The sequence below is a fragment of the Marmota marmota genome, unplaced genomic scaffold (genome assembly GCF_001458135.2).
Source record: "Marmota marmota marmota unplaced genomic scaffold, marMar, whole genome shotgun sequence".
Classification (NCBI taxonomy): Eukaryota; Metazoa; Chordata; class Mammalia; order Rodentia; family Sciuridae; genus Marmota; species Marmota marmota.
This window is the reverse complement of record NW_026000206.1, coordinates 450,312-467,989: the sequence shown is the minus strand read 5'-3', so window position 1 is coordinate 467,989 and position 17,678 is coordinate 450,312. Positions and strand designations below refer to the sequence as shown.

Here is a 17,678-nt window from a genome sequence, read left to right as displayed (position 1 = left end):
GGTGCTCAGTAAATATTTGTTGGATGAATTAATGAGTTTTACCTATAATTGGTTAATAAATGCTTAACTCACAAGTGTTTTGGAGTTGGATGATACACCAGCCTGGTTTGGAGCAAAGGGTTCGTTTTGAGGAATAATGAGAAATGAGGATGACAAAATTGTCTGGGGAGATTGTGTAGGAACTAAAGTCCCATTCAGTAGGAGAGAGAAGCACAAATTTCTGAATACAGGATGGACAAGATAGAAGCAGTTAACTGGCGGTAATAGGTAGGATTGATGGGTGTTTGGTTGTACAGAAAGTAGGAGACCCAGGTAGAAAATAATGTAGGTGTAAGGGTCTAAATGATAATGGTAGGAATGAGAATAGATGGATGAGCCAGAACAGGAAGGAAGGATGGAAAAGGCTCTGTGTGATTGGATGGGGATGGGAAACCAAAGACTCCTGAGGTAGGGTTTAGTTCTCTGCATTTGTCAGAAATGGGTTAAATGAGTTGTCTCCATGGAGCATGCTGCACTGGGTTAAAGATGAGTGGGACTTGAGGAGCACTGGCATCGCAGTGCAATGGGAGGACCCAAGTTGCTGATCAAAGTCATCCTAATGGGTTTCAAGTTGGAATAAGGACAGATGAATGCTCTGGAGGGTAATGGGAGGGGGGACGAATCTTCTTGAAGTAAGGATATAAATATTAGAGAAGGAGTAGATTTAGGTTGTAGGAGAAGGACAAGGAGCCTTACTGGGAAATGAACAAAAAAGACAGAAGGAGAATGGAAAAACTCTAAATCTCAAAGTCCAGGGCAAAGACTTTTGGGAACATGTTGAGTGGGTGTTTGTGTGGGTGCATATGTGTAGAACAAAGTCTGAAAGGCTGGACCTGAGCAAGTTAATTTTGTGGCCCTTGGGGGATAGGATCATAGGGAACTTTTAAGTTTTTTTTATATATGGGTCATATCTAGTTTTCCTAAAATGAATGAGTTTTTTGTGTAACTTTAAAAAAAATCCATTAAAAATATTTGAGGGAGCCTGGGCAACTTATTGAAATCCTGTCTCAAAATAAAAAGGGCTGGGAATATAGCTCAATGGTAGAGCATCCCTGAGTTTCAATCTCCAGTACCAAAAAAAGTAAAAAAAAAAAAACATTGAGGGAAGGATGTTAAGTCAAAGGTTATAGGAGGGTTGAAGACTGAGAAGAGACTATTTGAAGATAAACAGTAATAATGGTGAGCTGCCATCCTGTTCTTCTTTCATCGTTCAATTAACAAATACTTATTAAATGCCTGCCATGTGCCAGGCACTGTCCTAGGCACTGACAAAAGAGCAATGACACTTAGAGACTTAGAGTGACACTACAAGTTCTGATGGTAGAGTAGCAAGCACATTGAGAGAGTCATTATGCAATAAACTGAAATAATAGAAGTGAAAGCCTTTAGGAAGTTCGTTTGCGTGGACTTATTAGCAGCCTGTTAGTGTTGACAGATCCAGAGTCAATAAAATGATAATTCTTGAATATTCCCATTTTCTTATTTTACATAGTTATTAGAAGCACCAGCAGTTTTGCTTGTACCTGTGCTTTTTTTTTTTTTTTCACTTCACATATTCCTTGTTTTACCACCTTGCTGATCAGATTTCCATTTCACGCCGATACTCAATGTCCTGGCACAGTTCCAAAGCATGAAAGGGGTTGAAGGTGTTGCTAAGCCTTAAATTATCAACCTGGGAGTTGGGGATGGAAAGGAAGGAAAATAAAGAATCAATCTGGAGAGGCTTGGTAGATCTAGAAAGTTCCTAGAACTTATCCAAGTAGAGAGGGTGGGACTGAGCTGTCCTCCTTCAGAAGGAGGAACTGGGGAGAGGCTAGAGGCCCAACTGTTGCCATCCTGTGAGTTGGTGCCTGCTCAGGAAGGCATGCATAATGTGAGGCAGGGACAATTTGGGAATGAGAAACCCTGGAATGGGATCCCAGTCATCTCAAAGATCTTGACTTCTCAGTAAAGAGGGAGGATGTTTGGACTGATCAGGTTTTGTAACTTTTCAGATATGAAGTCTCCTTTTTAACAACAAAAATGAAGCATCCATCACCCCCAACATTTCATAGGAGTTACATACAATGACCGTAAATTCAGTAGTACTTCTAGAAGCCTTTGTATTTCATTTAAGGAATGAAATGTGGAAAAGAACACATGTACCAACAAGCCCTTATTCAGTGTTGGGGGTTGTTGTTTGGTAAATGTATGGAGTTGGGGGCCCCTTCCTCAGAGTCCAGGATGTTCTCCGTGACCTTGGTTGAGAACCACTGAATTGGATCTTTCCATCTTAGATCTCTTCTGCTTTGTAGCTCTGATCCATGATAAAATATCAGGATATATTAGTCTATTCCAACCTGCTACTGGAAGACCCTTCTTAGAGGAAATTAATCATTCTTCATTCAAAAAGAATTGCTAACTCTATCAGACATTTCCTAAATGAACGAGGATAAAGGGAAATGTATTTGTTCATTTTCCCTTATTCCTACCCAATACCTTCATTTAAACTGGAACTTGTTTGCCATGACTTTAATGTTCGGAAGTGATTATTTAGATGTTATTTTGGGGTTGTTATCAAGTGCTTATTAATTCTTCTTCCCTGCATTTGACATCTGTATTGAATATCATTTTCATAGGGAACTAATGAGCATGATTGCAGGTGCCTTTAATCACAGAATCATAGAAACTGGAGACAGAATAGACAGAAAGTTCTGCCTTTGCTCATCCAGAAGATGGAAGTGATGATGTGCTAACCTTCCCCGCCCAGTAGAATGGGAAACAGGATCGCCAACCAGGGGTCCCTGTAAAACGAATGATGCTAAGTAAAAGTATTAGGATGGTTTGACCAATTTAAAAAAAAAAAAGTATTTTTTTTAACCTTTTTTTGTTTAATTGCTGATATCTCCTGACAGTAGTCAATACCCCTGTGGTAGTAATACTATATACAAAAACGAACACACACACACACACACACACACACAAACAACAGCTGCTTTTGAGCTTTTTCATAAGCTTGGAACTTTACTTCCACCGTCCCACTGAATCTGCAGAACCACTGTCAAAGGTAAGTCATGGGCCAAGCTAACACCATTAATAAATAGCAGAGGTAGATCTTGAACCCAGGTCTAGCTGATTCCAGTGCCGATGCCTGTGGGTTGCCTTCCCATCCTGCTCCACTGCTTCTGCAAGCTAGAATTCTTGTAGGTTCTGCTCTTTCAGGCCTGCTGTTGCTAGACTCTTGTGCCCTTGTCTGAAAGAACCAGAGTTGGTCACCTTGAGGTCTTAGAGAAAGGACTCTGAGTAAGTAAGTGGTGTTAACTCTCTCTATCACCGGTTCCCAGTCTGCACATTAGATTACCTAGGGATTCTATTCTAGATTTTACTGGAATCAAAGCACCACTAGAAGTTTAGCACTATAAAGACACACATTGATTTTATTTACCGCTATCATATTGCAAAATACCAATGCCTGGGCCTTTCTCTAGGCCTGTTAAATCAGAATCTCTGCAGGATGGGGCCCACACATATTTGTGTGTATTTGTATTACTATTAACATGCAGCCAAGGTTGAGAACCACTGTTCTAAAAGATGGACCAAGCCTTCACCTGGAAATGATTTGATAATGGATGCAGCCAAGGAAGCCTAGAAGTGTTGAATCTTGGAATCATATGTCATGGGTTCAAATCCTGGTTCTTTGAGTTTCCAGCTGTGTGACCAAATTACTTAACCTCTCTGAACCCAATTCCTAGATGACTTTTGTTGAATTATTTCCATTTCATAGTATCATTATGAGAATAAATAAAAATCCCTGCAGGCTTCCTTCTTCCTATTGTGCCTTACACAGAGTAAACAATGTTATTATTGAAAATAATAACAAAAAATAAAGGAAAAGGAGATGTGACATTTTTATCCATATTATAGTATTTTTTTTGAAAACCTTTATTTAGTTTTATACAGGAATCCAGATTTAATTGAATAAAGAGGGCCCCCTTTTAAAAACAACATTTGTGACCTTTCAGGTGGGATTAAATTTGCTGGCAATCTAACACTTTTATTTTAACCTTTTACATTCATGCAGAATTATAAAGTTGATGTGTTATTTCTGTCTTGGCTTCCCAAGTAAAGCAGAGAGCTGACGCCCATAGTCATGAAGTGAGTGTTTGAGCTGGCATCCCATCAAAGGCTGTTTTAGATTCAGCCTTCCGGTCATTTGTTCAAAGGCCTTTGACACTGAAGACCCAAAGATACTGCTGGAGATGCTATGCTGGCAGTTTAATTGGTATTTTTCAGGGAACAGACGCATAATTTCTGTATGGGCAGAGTGAAACTGGAAGTAGGGCAATTATCCAGTGAATTCAGACAGTAGAGAGAAGAGGAAGAGATCAGGCAAAGACATTCTTTAAGCAAGCTATTTGGCCATTTTTAAGTAGATAATTTTTTAACCTCATAGAAGTAGATACAACTTACTGGTATCTTCATGGCGTAAGTGCTGGACAAAGAAAAGAATTGCTCATGAAATGTCCTGTAAAGCCTGAGTTTTTTTGTCTGTACTTCTTTTCTTCATATACAAGTAGCAAAATAAAGATGGCTATTAACTTATTGTGGGTGAAGAAAATGTTGGACATATTTTCTACATAGAGGCAGCAGAGAAGAGAAAGAATTTGAATGAAGAGGACCAGCTAGACGTTTCATCAAGTTGTGGCTGAAAGTGTTTCCTCTGTTACTATTGCGAATATCGATTGGGTTGGTGTCCCAGCCCCTGGGAGCTGCGCGCCTGTCTGTCTTGTTGTGCTTGAATGAGAGTTAACAAATTGTTTGACTTTCGTAATTAAACTTAAGAACCTGATTGAGGGGGATTTTAACTTCCCTGAAAATGTACTTTAAGTTAATCTGCTTAAGAGGAATTATCTGTTTCTTACTAGCAAAATCAAAAGACCGTCTCTGCCTTTATATCTGATGATTTCTATAGGCCTGGCCATGAATCTCATGGAGGTATTAAAGCTCCCCCCAAATTATTATGCATTTAAAAAAATCAGTTGTCAAAAAATTGAGACAGGACTTTTAACATCAATTATTAGCCAACTAGAAGATGGTGGTTGTTTTGTGTCTTGATTGTTGTTTTTCTCTTTTTTTCTACTTTGATTTGCCCTTTGGAAATGACACCTATTTTGTTCTGTTTAAGCAATCTGAGAATTCTAGTTCTTTCAGTATTTTTTTTTTTAAGACCGGCCACAATGCAGAATGAGAATTATGTTTCTTGAAGGATTATGATTTGGGGGAGTACATTCCCAGGAATTGTAGCAAATAAGATCATTTTAAGCAAATTTCTCAATTCTGATTTAACCGCATCTTTTTCATATATGACTGTCATATAAATTATCATCATTGGACCCATTTAAGGTGATATGTAAATGAATCTTGAATGCATTTGGTTAAATTTCCATATCGAAATTTTGATGCACCGAATTATGTTATATTCTAGCAAAGGAGAATGTGATTGATCCTGATAATGTATGATTCGGTGGCAAAATGGTTATATTTTGTGATTGTGCATTCAAAACCTTAAGTGGATATTATAGAAATAGTAGTGTGATCAGAATCGCTTTTTCAGAAAATGATATTTCCATTAATACTTGAAGGAGAAAAGTTTGTTGAGATGAAAGACTGAGATGTTGCTCAAGTGGAAGTGCTTTTAACATGTCACTAAATGCTCACGTTTGGCCTGGACTGTCATTGCATTGCTCTTTCAACTGCTGCAGTTTGCAGATAGGAAAGTCCAAGGGGTTTAATGCAGTGGTACTCAGGATGGAAAACTGAGTCAATGGTGGGAGGAGGCTTTTATGAGAAGGTACTTTGACTTGAAATAAATATTGAGACAAAGCTGAGGTTTGCAGTAGAAGTTTCTCGGTGCCTGCCTTGATCCCATTTCTTCTGTTGTGCCTGTAAATGGGGCCAAGGTGAGCTGGGGAAGCAACCCAGGTCTACATTCTCCCTCTGAACTCCAGCAGCCGCCTCCCCACCCAGGATGAGCACGTTCAGCATCTACTGTTAGACTCTTGTCAGACGGAAGAACAGTCCGTTGATCTATAGTATCACCAAGCTCTCCTAGGTGATCGTCCTTCTCAGAGTTAACATCCAGATATTTGCACTCTAATCTTTTAACCTTGACGAGAGTTTGAAAATAGACAAGATTTGAAACCAACTCCCAAAGCAGGGCATTTTGTAGAGAAGAGCCATCTCAGTTAAGCTTAGATCTCTGTTCCTCCTACGGGAATTTTCTACCTTTAGAATTTTTAAAGCAGAATTCCTATTTGAGGTAACTACTAACATTTCTTTTGGGTGTAGAATTATTTCATGCCAACAATTTCTGGGACTTAATTTGTGGATCTAATCTGAAATTCTTGCCTGATCTTAGATGTTTTTCTTTATAGCCAAGCTGTCAGGAAAATAGAGTTCCTGTACTGATTTTAAAAAGACAGAATCAAAGGCCATAATTTTTAAGATAAGAACAAAGTTATAATTGTAACTTTTTTTTCATTTTAAAGAATATTAAAATAAATAAACTATGTCTATCACTTTATAAGCTTTAGAATAAATAGTGTTCTAAAGTATCATCTGTGTTCTGTGTATCATCATTTATTGCTTTACCACAAATACAGCCATATAAAAATCTTTTTTTTTTTGTCTTTTTTTTTTTGGAACTGAGGGTCGAACCCAGGGCTTTGCGAATGCAAGGCAGACGGCTTTGCCACTGAGATACATCCCAGCCCTAAAAATCTTAAGGAAGATGTTTGCAAAGAAAATATTATCCGTTCAATTAATATTTTTTTGTGCTTCAGACACACGGAAAATTAGTTGCCTTTTGGGGAGAGATAATTATAAATCTGCAAAAGCCAGAGATGGAATCAAAACAAAGAATTCTGAATTATATGAACTTTTTTGATTTATGTGTACAATAGACTTTATCCCTGAATATTATTTGTTGTATAAGAACAAAAAGAGTGTGTGTGTGTGTGTGTGTGTGTGTGTGTGTTTGACTCAGATTCACTAAGTGCCTGCCTTGAACTTTTCACATTCTTTTTCAAGCCTTAATGCCAAGGGAAAAAAGAAAAAAAAAGCACTATCCTTGGCACAAACTAGACCCTGGCTGGTGGTCAGATATGTCACACACTTGCCCGAGTCCTCTGGGGTTAAGGCTTAGCAGTCACGTCCAGATTGGCCCATATTATGATTCTTTCGTTTATGACAGATTTACCTGGCTCTTTAAATTTAGGCTTGGGGATTACGTAGGTCACATCCTGCTGTCTCATCTGTTTTTGACAAAACATGTAAATAAGATTTTAGGCTTTGTTTAGAGGAGGCATCTGTAACTGGTCCTGGGAATCAGCCACACTTGTGTTACTCGTAAAGCGCATCCATTTTAAGTGGATATTTTTAAGTAAGCTGTAACTCTGGAAGGATCTGATTGGAGGAGGGAGCTGTGATCTGCTTCAAGCTGAGAAAACCAGGAGTACAGGAAATTCCTTGGGTTACTCAGGGCTCTCTGACTTTTGAAAGAATGGAAGCTTTGCAGATGGAATACAAAAAAAAAAAAAAAAAAAAAAAAAAAGTAGGGAATGGAAACGTGGAGCAAGCCTGCTCCTGAAGGAGGGAGTGGCCTGAGCTCCCGCAGCCTCAGTGATGTCTGCCTGCAGCACACACGCCGTGTTGAAATCTTCATCTAGAGCAATCCCATGCATTCTGCAGAGGCATAACACTGTACAGTCTTTTTCCCCCCTGAGCTGGTGGTTCTGTGTTCATTCAGGAGCTACAAGGCAAAGCTCAGACTGACATCATTCTCTAACTGGAAAACACATGTGCCTTCTATACTAGATACAAATGTCTGGATAGGTACCCTTACCCATCGGCCTGAAGTTAGCTTTTTATTTCTTATATAAAGGATCTTAGCATTTCTATGTGTTAACTTTTGGTGGATGAGATCCTTGTCTGTAATAAATGTTAACACATGGATACACCAAGTAAATAAAGTGTTCAGGGTGAAGTGTCTGTGACTCTTACTACAGAGTAAACTTACAGGTCTAAGTTAGGAAGAGTTAGCAGTTACCACTCAGGCCAATCACATATTAGCCTGGGATATAATTCTCATCACTCTGGGTACATTTAATCAGTTAGGTGTACATGGGCACAGGAATAACGTAACATTTGAAAATGCATTCTTTTAGTTTTAAATGCCTGCCTGACATCTTTATAAGCCCTGTTTAGTATGAAGTTCAAACCTCCATAGCTAAAGGTTAATTTCAGCCTTGTGGAGTCAGGTGGTCTAAAATGTGCTGCAGAGGTCTCGTGAAGAGCAGGCTGTAAAGCAGGATCTCATTGTTGGGGAACTTTGAATGCTAGTCAGACCTCTTAATGCACAAGTAAAGCAGAAGATGATGCAGAAGTGGAGCCCGTCCGTCAGATTTGACAGTCATTCCTCTGATGTGGAGCTTGTGTGGCTTCATTTTCTCCTCTTTGCACGCACTCTCTCTCCCAGAGTCCTGCAGAGGATGCAGCCCCAGCCCAAGGGCCAGCAGCAGGCAGGCCACCCTGAGTTCCTTCCCAGCCAGAGAGCCACCTTCCCGGGCCTCCCCTGTGCATTCCAGCTTCCTGAGCTGTTCTCTGCCAGTGGGGCTTTGGTTTTTACCCCAGGATCTTCGAGACTCCCCTGTTCTTGAGCTAATCTCAACCCACTTTCCTCTCCTGACCTCCTAATAGGCAAAGTTGCTAGGAATAATCTTGTGGTTGTACTTACCACTCATCTATTTCCCATAATATATTTTTTCAATAAGAGGCTGTCTAAACTGTTTTTTAGATAAGGGACTCAAAGCCAGGCAGAACTTTTGAAGTCATTTAGTTCTATATTTTATCTGGTTCTATAGTAATTGTCTAATTATATATCTTATTATTTCATTTTACAGACAAAAATAAAAGATCTTCCAATAAGAGTTAAAATTTAAGCTTCTGGTTTCAACCTAATTTTACATTAGTTTACTTAATGGACTTAAATTTAAAGACACCTCTCCCTCCTTTTGAATTCTCACTATATGAGAAAAAAATACATTTTAAAGTATGTTGTATATTTTGGTATTGTATGTGTAATTGCCCTGAGGATCCTATATAATCTTACAATATTAAAAGACTTTAAAATGTAAGATCCCAAGTCCCTAAATTCCAAGAAAATGAAATGTAAAAATCTATGTACAATTATGGAACTTGTACCATGACCTTTCACAAAGTTTAAATGTAAAAAGTCCTACAGGTTTTTCAGATTTATAATTGTAGACAGTCTTTTTATAGCTCAGTTCTCTTTGTCAGTAAGCAGGTGGATGTTTTTGCCTTTTTAAGAAAGTACAGTAATAAGCACATCTACTGCCCTTAGTTCATCAGCTACCAAAAATAAAAAATAAAAAAATCCTTGGCTCGTGCAGATGAAAGGTGATTCACCTGAAGCTTTGTTCCTAAATTGGTCACTGGCAGCCTGACATGCAGCAAGTGGTGCTTCTCACCAATTACCTTGAAAAAGTCTCTCTTATTCAGATACAAACTGAGGTTTTCACCTGTCAGAGGAAAATGACACCATCACTAACAGGCTTCATGTTTATTTCCCTGGCAGTTTCCTCCCTATCACAAAGTGATTTTCCCCCAGGTGAATTACTCCCTCACATTGGCGTGGCAACGACTATTTAATAAAGCTATTTATGAAAACTCCTCAAGTGTGTGGTCCCCGTTCCCACAGTGTGTCGCTGCTGCCGCCAAGTGACAGGTCAGAAACATCAACCCTAGACAACTAGAGCATCATTCCCTGCTTCCAAAACCAAGGCTCCCGCCCCCTCCTGGGCAAGGGTCTTGTTTTCTTCTCTTTCCTCCTAACCCGTCCTGGGTCCATGGGGGTGTCTTTCTGAACCCATGGGAAATTAAGAAAACAATTTCTTTTCCTGAATGAAAATATCTGATTTTAGTGTTGAGGGAGTTTTCGCTTTTGGTTTTGATGTGTCTGGTGAGTTTCCCACAATCTCGTGCAAAAATCACACCCTACCACCAGAGGTAAATCCTCTGTCTTCAAAAAAAAAAAAAAAAAAATCCGTCACACCCCAAAACTTGTAACTCTCTGAACACAGGAGTACTTGGGGGCTGAATGCAGACTGTTCTCTTCAGCAACCTCATTCTTGAACTGGGCTAAGAGCTTTTCAATTGCTGTGACATTTTCAGCCAGGGAAGTAGTCGTAGTTGCTGCAGAGCAGTGTTTTACAGGCAATTACTTTATATGATCAATGGAGCAATTCCCCTTCCAGAAAGGAACCAAAGCGATCAAGTTAAATCATTAAAGAGAGAAAGACGGAGCGGGAGAAAGGATTCATCTCATTAGCAGGTGCCAGTGCTGCAGGCTCTGCGGTGGCGGCACACAATGTCACTGGCCCTTTAAGACAATGACTGTGCCCCCTCCACTCCTGCCCCCCCTCCCCTGTAGCTGTTGACAGGTCTAAACCTCCCGAGCAGCCCATTGTGGCCGCAGTAGGAGGCACCTGCGGAAAATGTGCCAAAACCAGGCAGGGAGTGAGAGCTTTTCAATAAGCCCCGCAGCTGGAGGGGAGCGGCAATACTAAACAAGCAGGCTGGGACCAGGCATGTGACGGGAAAAGGGGTCAAAGCAGACACCTCCTAGAGGCTTTCTGAGCACTGCGCGGTTCAATTTGATGACATCTTCTAGCTGGCTTTTCTCTATTTGCTTAATATGCTGAGGTATTTAGCTTAAAAGCACTAAACGCTCCATCGTGATGAGCAGTTTCCCCCCTCTCCATTTGCTGTTATTAAGGACGTTTTTTCAGTATTTTCCCTCTTTCTGCCCTAAACTCAGATTGTTTTCTCTGGCTTCGCTCTCATGGCTAGTCACAGGCATTCAGCACACACCCACCGCCTGCTTGGTTTTACTCATCTTCAGTTCAGGGACAAGTCCAACTCCCAATTTAGGACCTGGGCCGCCCTTGCAGAGCCACATCTGGAAGCTGCGTTCTTGCATTTGAACTTGGTTAAACATCCACTGTGCATCTGAATGGACCCGCCGCTGTGTGCAGGGCTTCTGCCTCCGCCCTGTGCTAACCAAGGGACCACGGTGTTGAGGCATTTGTTTTACCCAGCTGCGCTTGTCTTGGTGTATTTACAGCCCTTTTGAGAATAAGTAGAGTAGGGGGGAGGGCAGGACAGGTGGGGGCCTGGGACGGATGTGCTGGTGACTTGGAGGAGTGTGCCTGGGGAAGCAAGGGGACACTTTCTCCATGCCACCTCTCCAGGATAAGAGAGTGACAAGAGCCTGGCACGGTTCCTTGGTTTTAGCAGCTCTTATCCATTGGCCGAGTCCTTATGGGTACACTGTGCTTTCCGGTTCTCGTGGTACTCATCTATTCTCTTCTCACTTGACACAGTGAGGCATTATCTCTGTCTTACAGATGAAAACATCTGAGACTCAGGGCCAAACACTTTGCCCACGGCCACACAACAACAAGTGGGTGGTAAGTGCAAAGGCCCCCCAGGAGCCCACCTCCTCTGCAGTCCCCCTCAACTTCGTCTTCTCCTCTACCTCTCCCAACTGTCAGCCAGCAGGAGTAGGCGACTTTTGAGCCCTGGGGGAAACCGACAAAACGACCTGTTCACAGTGAAACTCTTTTCCCCTCCCACAGATGGAGAGTGTTGGCGTGTACGGATTCTGTGGGTGTAAAGCAAAGAACAAAATGAAGTGTGATTCGAGGTGGGAAATAACGGCTGCAGGTAGGAAATGAGCTCATTTGTGTAAGTATCCAACTGGTGTCTGAGAAAACCACCCCCAGAACTGTGCACCTTCCCAGAGGGACTAGGTACATAAGAACTGTCCCATGCAAGACATTTGCTAAGTCACGGCCACATAGTCTGCTGTTCAGAATGCCAACGAGTCAGAAGAGGTTTGGAAGAGGGTATTTCAGAGGTACCCTTGAGCCAGAAGATGACTCTTGGGGCTGTGGCTGGCCACACCGGGTACCTGGCTGCAGCCTGGCCTCTGGGGTGGGGTGGGGTGGGGTGGGGGAGTGTCATGCCGTCTCCCTGCTCTGCTCAGGTGGCCCTGGGAGATTGTCTCTGTTCAAGCCCTTATAAAGGCACGAAGAGGTGGTCTCTCTGCTGTTCTGAGCTTGTTTATGCTCTAACATGTCTCTGAGCTCAGAGGACCAGTCCTCTTCCTCCTTCTTCCTCGGTGCCTCCCTCCAATTCTGGAGAAAACAAGTGGACTATTCATGTAAAAAGAGAAAGAGTAAGGAGGGGGGAGATGCCACCGACAAACTCCATTGAAAGCCACTGGCTGTTCATTTACATTCACACTTTTAAAAAATGTTAACTAATGATGTTAAATGGTTTGCCAAAGGTCCTGGCAGGTCAGTTGTAGAAGTGTCATTTCTGCCTAATTAGGGCTCTTGTGGCTGCCCGGGGCCTCCCAGTGCAACTGGTGACAAGCGAGAGCTGACAGCTTCAATTGGTGCCAATAGGAAGGTTGGGCCGGTCATGTTTTCCAACTCAGCCAGGTGTTTGCTGAATGGGGGAGGGGGCTTGGCGAGATCTGAGCACTTCTATGATCCTTTTTCTTTCATGACCCCCTCCCAAGTCCTTCCCCTTTGCCTGTCTTGTCTTGTGTCAAGGTCAAGAATGGGCTTTGCTAAATCAGCAATTTGGGTTATCTCTGGGAGGTCATTAGCAGTCCCAGCCCAGACTGTTTCAAGTGGTCTCAGACCCCAGATGCTAGATTTTTTTTTCTCCCTAAAAATCAGAGAGCAGGAAAAGAAAAGGAATGCTTTGGGTAATAACAGCAGCAAGAAAAAACAAAACAAAAATCTACACAGAAAGCTCTTGGTACCCATTAAAGTGTTAAACTTCTGAAGACGTCGCAAATAATAAAACTGCCTAAAGGGAAAACTGAAGTATTCTGATCTCTACCTTAAATATCTGAAGAAAGAAAAGATGACAATGAAAAAAACATCCTAGAAGGTTTGCTGGATTGGACAGTACCTGTCTCATAGTAGGTGCTCACTAAATAGTTTCTTGTTTGATTTGATTTTTCAGGAGAAAAATGATGCCTGAGAGACAAATAATGATTGTTAGAGATGAGGTTCTCCTGGTAACTTCTAATAAATATTGTGAAGTGCTCTTTGAATTTCTTACTTGACCATAAAGTACCTGCAGAGGTGAAGTCTCACATTATGGGCTGATATGCTCTTGCTTTCTGTTTTGTTTTGATAACATCATAAAACAAGCATAATGTCACCCCCAGGCTGCAGCAACTACAATACAAGGAGATGGTCCCATGACGGTGATGGGACACCTGTGTCCAGCTCTCGGACTCGATGCTTCGGCGGGTCCTGCGGGGATGATGGCTCTCCTTTGCTGGGTCTGAGCAAATTCACGTGTACATTCAGTGGGTCTGTGAACCACGATGACAGGATTCACACAAGGGCGTCTGGGGAGGGATGCTGCATTAAAATTAAAGGAAAGCATGAAATGGAAAAGTCAATGTTTGTTTTGTGAAAATCTAAGCCCAAATCCAGAGGCAGTCCTGGGAAGGAGGGGAGGTCTAACATGAAGGCATCGGGAGCTCTGGGCTCTCTTCTTCCTCTCCTTGTCTGAGCACCCCTTTCCCACCTACTGCTTCTCTGTTCTCCAATATGACACAGTGTAAATTGGGGCCAGGAAAAGTAGATTGTCTATTTTTGACAAAGGAGAGTGAAGAAGACGAAATGAGGTAAGCACACCTAGGACGATGCCTAGGACATGCCAGGTGACCCCCTCCCCGCCCTCACAGATCCTCGTGGTCACAGCCGCGTCCTGTGGTGTGGAGTTACCTTCTCCGCCTGCCAGCAGGGCAGCTCCAGGACAGAGACCAGAGGCTGATTGGGCTCCGCAGCTTCAGAGTCTGGGACACATTTGAACAAAGAGAAATAAATAGAATTGACTAATCGGCTGACCTCATGAATGATGAGTGAACAGATTGATGGAGACAGGGTCCAACGGTTTCATTGACTGTCTCAAAGTCCCCACCACCAGGGGCCTCCTTTGTCACCAACTTCCCTGTAAAGATCTACTTTGCCCTTTTGCCCTGTCCTGTTGGGTCCGCCCCTTTCCTGCCACAGCACAGGTTCTTGTTCCTCTTTCTGGGTGACCTCCTGGTCTCTCCGCTGCTCCTGTGCATGAACTGTTGTTTACTCATGCTGGTTTTGTCTGGGGCAGAGTTTGCTCCTAGGAACCCGTTCTCACTCCTGTCTTAGCTCTGCCCCCCACCCCACCTCTGTCTCTGAGTCCTGACCTGCAGAACTGCAACTGCTGCTTGTTCTCCGAGGGCAAACGATTTGGGTGGCTTTCATAAGAGCTAAAAAGTAGCCACTTAAGACTCTCCTTGTGGTTGGGAAGATGAGTATTTAAAAATCATTCTGGAAAGGATTAGTTGTAATGAAAGCCCTCAACAGCATCCAGATCAGCATGGAAAAATAAGCCAGTTAGTTACGAAAACTAAAACAAAAAGCTTTTGAAGATTTGTGAGCAGAGGAGGATCGGGCAGGTGAATAGTCCTCTGCCTTAAGGCGTAATGTCCTCCTGGGGTATTCAGGATACCTGATCCCAGGGGGGAGCCTGCCCTCCTAAAGTGAAATCACATTCTGGTGACTATCTCCTAAACCTTCTGACAGGCAGATCTGAGTTGTTATTCCATTGTGAAGGGTTTGGGGTGGCCCTTCCAGAGCTGGCTCTAGCTTCTCTTTGTCCGTGAACTCTTACTCTGATCCTGATCTGCCTGCAGTTCTCTGGACATGCTGGGATGTTTCATGCCTCAGAGCCCTTGAACAAGCTCTTCCTTATCCTCAGAATGAGCCCTTTTCCCTTTTGTTCTCCTGACAAGCACCTGTTCCTAGGGACGATTCACCTCCATCTCACCTCTGCCATGAAGCTGCTCCTGATCCCTCCCAAGTGAGACTGACCTTTCTCTCTTTGGTGCCCCTACACAACCTTATGTCCTTAATCATTGTAACAATAATCATAGTAATCATGACAGCTTCTTTTTATTGAGGGCCTCTGGATGCCAGGAAGCATCAGGGCTTTCCACTGGTGTGCCATTGAAGCTGGTGTGACAAAGGCACTATTATGGATCTTTATGTTGATGATGCAGATCCTGCAGCTCAAGCTGCACGTTTGATGTTGCACTGGTTCAAAGTGGTGGGCCAGGAGCTGGACCAGCCAGCGTGGCTGATTGAAGTCCTTGTCATCAATCACCCTCAACACAGATCCACCAAGTTATGCTGCCTTCCTTTATAAATGCCACCATGCTGATAGATTGGGTATTAGGGGTTTTAGTCTGTCTCCTCTCTGGGTGGTGAGCTCCTTGAGGTGGGTGGGTGACACTCATTGAAGTTTGTGATCTTGTGCCCAGGATAAGGCCTAGACATGGCAGAGACTCTTAATGTTGGTCAAATTTTAGAAAATTGAAGTTAATTGTACTGTATATGTGTATGTATGTGTATATGATACTCACATTCTCCCTCAGCCTCCCATGCTCTTTATATATACATATAGATGTGCATATATGCATAATATAATATATTCATATTTATTATGTATTTCCATACATATATACACATATGCATATTTTATATCTACACATATATGCATACATATATATTCCTGTCTTCTTGCCTTTTGTATGCATATACATACATATTTAATGTATATGTACATAGATGCATATTTAATATTTAATATACATATATATAACATATATACCAAACACATAGAGATACATGTACCAAAATTTACACATATAGCTATATACATAAATTAACATACCCATGTATTTGTATCTATAAAGAGAGCAAGAGAGGTGGGGAGAGAAGAGCAGTTGCAGCCTTTTGGAATTTACCTGTGTTACCTGGTCTCTTTGACTTTGCATCCTGCTTTCCTCTGGCTGCCTGGTAGCTGGGATGATGCAGTGTGACCCTGGTCCAAGCTCTGCCTGGGTGCATTGTGATATGTGTGGGTCACAAAGCTCAGCAGAGGAAGAGGAGGCCCAGGTGGGACAGTATTCTTGAGCTTTCTCCCTGCACTGTCACAGGTAGTGACAAGTCCTCCTTTGTTCAAGCATTTCCTCTCATCGTTTAGTTCCCGGAGCCTGCCCTTGTTAATGATGGTGGGCACAGGTGCCATTGTCTGCCACAAATACCCACAGTGCTCCCTGTAATGGCCAGGCTGACTAATGACCAAGTACCGAGGACAGCCTGAGTACAAAACAAGTCAATGTTGGTCAAATTTTAGAAAGTTGAAATTAATTACTGCATATGTGTATGAATGTGTATATGATACTCACATGAAATCTGGGGAGTCGGGTAGAGTTCCAGGACAGCACCCTCTCCTTCACCTCTGTTGATGGTCTCTGCGGGAACAAGGGCCTTACCCCCGCCCTCCCTGCCTTGCTGCAGCACTCTGGCAGGGTATGGAGGCTTGGATGAAAACATGGTAACAGGTATGATGGAGTTCCTCATGCTTTGGCACCCAAAGAATCCAGATGGCAGCGCTGAGCCAACTGGTACCTCTGTAGGAATGGCATGACTGCAAGGTTTTCTGTTCAATTTTTTTTTAAATACTTGCAAATATTCAGCATTCTTCCATGAAGATCAGAACTTGTGATTATACATAAAAATAACTTCCTGAAGTGCACCTTTATATATGGTATATATGCAAGGCTATCTGGACACCTGCCTGTGTGGTCACACAAGGCCCTTTGGAGGTCTGATGGTCTATTGTTGTCATCTTGAATTTGATGTATTTGTTTTGTGACTCTGGGAATGAAATCCAGGGCCTTGTACATCTAGACATGTCCCTACCACTCAGGTACACCCGCAGCCCCTTGAATGAGGGGTCCTGCATTTTCATTTTACATTGGGTTCTATGAATTATGTGACCCCCCCCCCTTTGGGGATCATGCCACCTGTCTGCCGGCAAGGTGTGGAATTGCAGCTTTAAAACCTAACCGTGAATTATTTATTCCAGCCCACCTGGGCTGCAGGACTTGAGGAAAGGAGTCTGGGTGGAGGAGGTGGAGAGTGGGGCTGTGCCAGCCAGGCCCAGCAGTGGTCTTGATGACTGTCCATCAAGGGCGTAGAGGTGAACGGTCACCTGTAATTCTGGTGCAGTAAGCGTCCCAGAGCTCTGTGTTCTATCTGGAAATACCAAGTCAGTTGGCCAAGATTTTCAGCTTATTTGAAGCCTACAGGAAAAAACAAATCCCTAATGAAACACAACAAATTTAGAAATGGGCTTTTCTTTTTAAAATGTGTAACATACATTCTTACTCCAGCTCTTCGTTTTTAATTTTCTTTTACTTGTGTAGCCTTCTGTATCATTCTACAAGGGACATTTTAGACACGTTACAATAAAATGATACAGATACTGTTGAGAAACAGGACTGACAGGAGAACTGGGCAAAGTCAAGGGTAAGCTTGACTGCCATGAGGTCCTGTTGACTCTTAAAAGGTGGACCACCAATGTGTCCTCAGCTTCCTAACAGCATAACAAAGAGACACCTGACCGGCTGCACCTGGGAGGGGGGTGGGGGTGGGGAT

At 42.5% G+C, this 17,678-nt stretch overlaps 1 protein-coding gene across 2 annotated transcripts in view; it reads left to right on the top strand.

The window, feature by feature from the left end:
• The window catches only part of Hspa12a (heat shock protein family A (Hsp70) member 12A), a 149,546-nt gene that overhangs the window by 1,985 nt on the left and 129,883 nt on the right, over positions 1-17,678 (top strand). Inside the window, exons 2-3 of one of the 2 annotated variants that reach the window (XM_048791270.1) lie at positions 11,505-11,567; positions 11,736-11,823. In XM_048791270.1, coding sequence (XP_048647227.1) covers positions 11,505-11,567; positions 11,736-11,823 — 151 coding nt within the window. The remainder of the gene's footprint in view (positions 1-11,504; positions 11,568-11,735; positions 11,824-17,678) is intronic. The other variant, XM_048791272.1, reaches the window with a different exon arrangement.